Genomic DNA, 4,096 nt, shown 5'->3' with positions numbered 1-4,096 from the left:
TAATTATAAGACTCTACAATTAATTCACTTACATTTTTAAAGACTCAATAAATCAATCATATATAAATCTAAAAATATTTTAATGTTGAAAATAATAATAAAATAAATATTTGAAATCGGAGAGTTCGGAGGAGTTGTTTTTGGATTACCAAAACATGGATGAGTAGATCTCTTGTGAGACGGTCTCACGAATCTTTATATATGAGACGGGTCAACTCTACCGATATTCACAATAAAAAGTAATACTCTTAACATAAAAAGTAATACTTTTTCATGGATGGCCCAAATAAGAGATATGTCTCACAAAATACGACTCGTAAGACCGTCTCCCACAAGTTTTTGCCTTTGAAAAATATTCAAATAAAATGTAGAAATAACAAGAAAAATCGATTGAAAAAGAGAAGTAAAAAATTCAGTCGAGCGTGACGATCAGAGCACTAATACATCGGCTCATGAATAAAAATATTTTAACTATGTATATGAAATTTTATTGATAGAAAAATTATAATATATAATTATATGTTTATAAAAATTTTAAATATATATTATATTTAATTTAGCAATTGATATATATTTATTTTAACTTAATAATTCAACTATTTTAATACAAAAAATTTGATACTTATTTATTAAACTGTAAACTTTTAACTCCAACAAAAAACGTACTCGCTTTAAATCAATAAAACCGAAGGGTGGGCTATTCGTAAATTAAGTGAAAAAACGGGGTTTTTTTGCCACCGTGACGTCTATAAATATAATTCATAATAATATCTGAATACAATCGCCGACTCTGTTTCAGCTTAACAAAATTATACAGAAGCGTATATTGATTTTCCAATCAAATTCTCGAATTCAACTGTGCGAATCCAAACCCTAACTTCCCCGATTCGTCATTAATTTGGTAAGGTGACAACTATAACAGATAATATTTGATTCTGTTCTTAATTTTTTGCATTTTCGTTTATTTTATGCGGATCTTTGTTGATCTTTTGTAGGGTTTTTATTTGTATCCTTTTTTCGCCGCAGTGAAGGGAAGCGGTGTTGATTGACTATGGAAACCGTGGCGGCTTTTCAGTCTTCTTTCACTAATGTTTCCCATTTGCCGCCCGACTGGGCTGCTCGATCTGGGTCTACTCGCACGGGTATTACGCGGGTTGGGTTCAAATCTCCATTTTCCAACGCTTCGATCCAGGTAACATTTTTTTGTTTGTTTTGGGTTGGGCTCTGTCAAGGAAGTAAATGGTGTTTATGACCGATGAAATATGTTGAATTGAATAGCATTATTTTTTAAAGATCGTGTTTTGGGATTACTTTGTCTTCTTAATTTGGTGTTTTGATTGTTTAGCTAGCTATCATTGATCGCTTGGATTGTTGAAATACCTGTTTTGTGGGAATTTTGCAGCTTTTTATTCTGTCAAGAGTATAGTTTTATTTTGAATCTAATGGTAAAAAGTACTATTTTTGTTACTTTTTTTTTAAAAAAAAAAATGAGTGCCACAGTGATGTTTAGGATTCCTTAATCGCTCATGATGCGTCATGTTTGGATTTTTTTAATTATTATATCGTCTACGAAGTCGAAGGTTGACTTGTGGAAGACTGGATTTTACTCGGATCTCTTTTTCTCGTTTTCTGGGCCGAATAGGCTCGACTAGCTTGGTTTGCCATTGATGTTTCTAAAAACTATTTATTGAAAAATTTTATGAAGGACATGATGTATGTTTGACTTTGTTTTCTGAGCAAATTTTTTTTCTGATTCAATATTTTATGAAGGACATGGTGTATATTTGACTTTGTTTTCTGAGCAAATTTTTTTTCTGATAATTGTTATGTCATAATATAAAAATGGTGGTTAGAATCAAATTGATATTGACAAAATAATGTTTGGGAGATGTAATACAAAAATTTGTCATGGGTGAAAGAGATGAAAATGACGGTGTAATGTTTGGTTTTATTTCATGGATGAAGAAGGAAGCCCGGAGGGCAATGCAGGCAAACATATCCTCTATCTTTAAGATATACAATCTGAAATATTTTCAAGCTTTAACCACATCTTTTTTGTTGTTTTTCATCTTATTTGTTGTCCATTATAATTTAAAGCATATTTTCTTGGTGTTTGCAGCAAGGGCTATCAATTTCTATTTCAAACTTTGGAATAAGAAAATTGGGTTTTAGCAGGAAGCGCAATGCTGTCAGAGCGTCTATGCAATCGAATTCTGATAGTTCTGCTGCTCCGATCGCTCCACTTCAACTTGAGTCACCAATTGGTCAGTTTCTGTCACAGATTTTAATAAGTCATCCACACCTTGTCCCTGCTGCAGTAGAACAACAGCTTGAACAGCTTCAGTCTGACCGTGATGCTGAGAAAGAGAAGGAAGGGTCATCTGCATCTGGTACTGAACTAGTTTTGTACAGGTTAGTATTTGCGGCATTGAAATGACGCGAAGAATGCTTTTGAAGTAATTAAACTACTTAAACTTGTGCCTTCTGGAATTTTAAGCTTCCAAATCGTCGGTCACGGGAGCTGATCAATGCTAATTGATAATCAATTCTGGTTGAACGCTTATGATGGGTCAATAATTTTAAACCATGTGATGGAATCCCTAATTTCAGGAGAATTGCAGAGGTCAAATCCAATGAAAGGAAAAAGGCCTTGGAGGAGATATTGTATGCGTTGGTGGTACAGAAATTTATGGATGCTAACGTACCTTTGGTTCCTGGTATAACACCATCACCACCAAACCCCTTGACCAGTCAAGAAGAGAAGGTGCAGCATCTCCACTCCCCTGAAGCTTATGAGATGATTCAAAATCATTTAGCTCTAATTCTTGGAAATCGACTCAGTGCTTCCAACTCAATGGCTGAAATAAGCAAACTAAGAGTTGGCCAGGTTTATGCTGCATCAGTCATGTATGGATATTTTCTAAAACGGCTAGACCAGAGATTTCAGCTGGAGAAAACGATGAAAATCCTACCGCAGGGTATTGAAGATGAAGGGACCAATATCCAACAGGTCATAGCTGATGAGACGAGACCTGGTACTGAAAGCAGTGAAAAGTCTTCCGGAAATGTTCAACCTCACCCGGAAGTTTCATCATGGGCCGGTAGCATTGGCGCAGGAAACTTCACTGGAGTAAAGCCATCAAGATTAAGAACTTATGTCATGTCGTTTGATGGGGAGACACTTCAGAGATATGCAACCATTAGATCTAAGGAAGCTATTAACATCATAGAAAAACACACTGAAGCATTGTTCGGTAGACCTGAGATAGTTATCACTCCTGAAGGAACCATTGATTCTTCCAAAGATGAACAAATCAAGATTAGCCTCGGTGGTCTGAAAAGACTCGTTCTCGAGGCCGTGACCTTCGGTTCCTTCCTGTGGGATGTCGAGAGCTACGTCGATATGAGGTACCATTTTGTTGCAAATTAGGCCTAGTGTTCTCTGTCTGGGATTGTGAACATTCCAATGGAAATTTTATTGACCAATAGGTGATGGTGTGTTCTTTCTCCAAGTGATCTGTATATAGTGACGGGGGTTTTGAATTCTATATAATGTTAGTGATGATGTCATGTTGGACTGACTTCAGCTATCTATATAACTGAATGGCAAGTAAAGTTTGTCACACAGAACTTGTGCAATGTGGTTTACTTGATTAATATGGTTTGGAGACTATTGTGTTATTCTGGTGATTTATTCAGTTTGTACCGAAATGTAGTGGTTATGGGTTTTCACGTGATAAAAAAAAAAGGACAAATAGAAAAAATTTAATATATTAATTAAGCTTAGGGACATAAAATAAAGGTAGTCAATATTTGTTTATTGTGATGAAAGAATGGAGACATGATGGAAGCTGGATTCTGATCACACACATGCAGAATAAGATGAGAATAAATGTAGTTAGCAATCATACCTCCCAATTGTTCTTACTTTAATATAAATATATTATTTCTAATTCTATTTATTTATTTATTTTTTGAAACAATTCTAATTCTATTAGTGCCCATCTTTCTGGTTCTTAATTTAATATTCATCTATTTGGATTTCTAGGATAGACTTTACAAGACATCATTGCTACACGTTACATTAGAGCTTTCC

At 34.6% G+C, this 4,096-nt stretch overlaps 1 protein-coding gene across 3 annotated transcripts; it reads left to right on the top strand.

Moving 5' to 3' along the window:
- Positions 1–755: 755 nt before the first annotated feature.
- LOC142549411 (UV-B-induced protein At3g17800, chloroplastic-like) lies at positions 756–3,617 on the top strand. Of its 3 annotated transcripts, none has more exons than XM_075658343.1 (4): positions 756–901; positions 1,027–1,192; positions 2,120–2,412; positions 2,611–3,617. In XM_075658343.1, exons 2-4 carry the CDS (start codon positions 1,052–1,054, stop codon positions 3,428–3,430), a joined length of 1,254 nt encoding a protein of 417 aa, XP_075514458.1. In that variant the 5' UTR covers positions 756–901; positions 1,027–1,051; the 3' UTR covers positions 3,431–3,617. The 3 variants fall into 3 exon arrangements, with proteins under 3 accessions (XP_075514458.1, XP_075514459.1, XP_075514460.1); XM_075658344.1 differs by having other exon boundaries at positions 781–906; XM_075658345.1 differs by lacking the exon at positions 756–901 and having other exon boundaries at positions 1,008–1,192.
- Positions 3,618–4,096: the final 479 nt, after the last annotated feature.

This window comes from Primulina tabacum, chromosome 6, assembly GCF_025594145.1.
Source record: "Primulina tabacum isolate GXHZ01 chromosome 6, ASM2559414v2, whole genome shotgun sequence".
Taxonomy (NCBI): domain Eukaryota; kingdom Viridiplantae; phylum Streptophyta; class Magnoliopsida; order Lamiales; family Gesneriaceae; genus Primulina; species Primulina tabacum.
Note: the sequence above shows the minus strand (reverse complement) of the source record. Positions and strands in the feature narration are given on the sequence as shown.

What these genes read in the sequence shown, in the direction of transcription:
- LOC142549411 (XM_075658343.1), top strand. Translation starts at nt 1,052, where the DNA reads ATGGAAACCGTGGCGGCTTTTCAGTCTTCTTTCACTAATGTTTCCCAT. An exon ending in TTTCCAACGCTTCGATCCAG is followed by an intron (nt 1,193 to 2,119) that starts GTAACATTTTTT and finishes TGGTGTTTGCAG; the next exon opens with CAAGGGCTATCAATTTCTAT. An exon ending in ACTGAACTAGTTTTGTACAG is followed by an intron (nt 2,413 to 2,610) that starts GTTAGTATTTGC and finishes CCCTAATTTCAG; the next exon opens with GAGAATTGCAGAGGTCAAAT.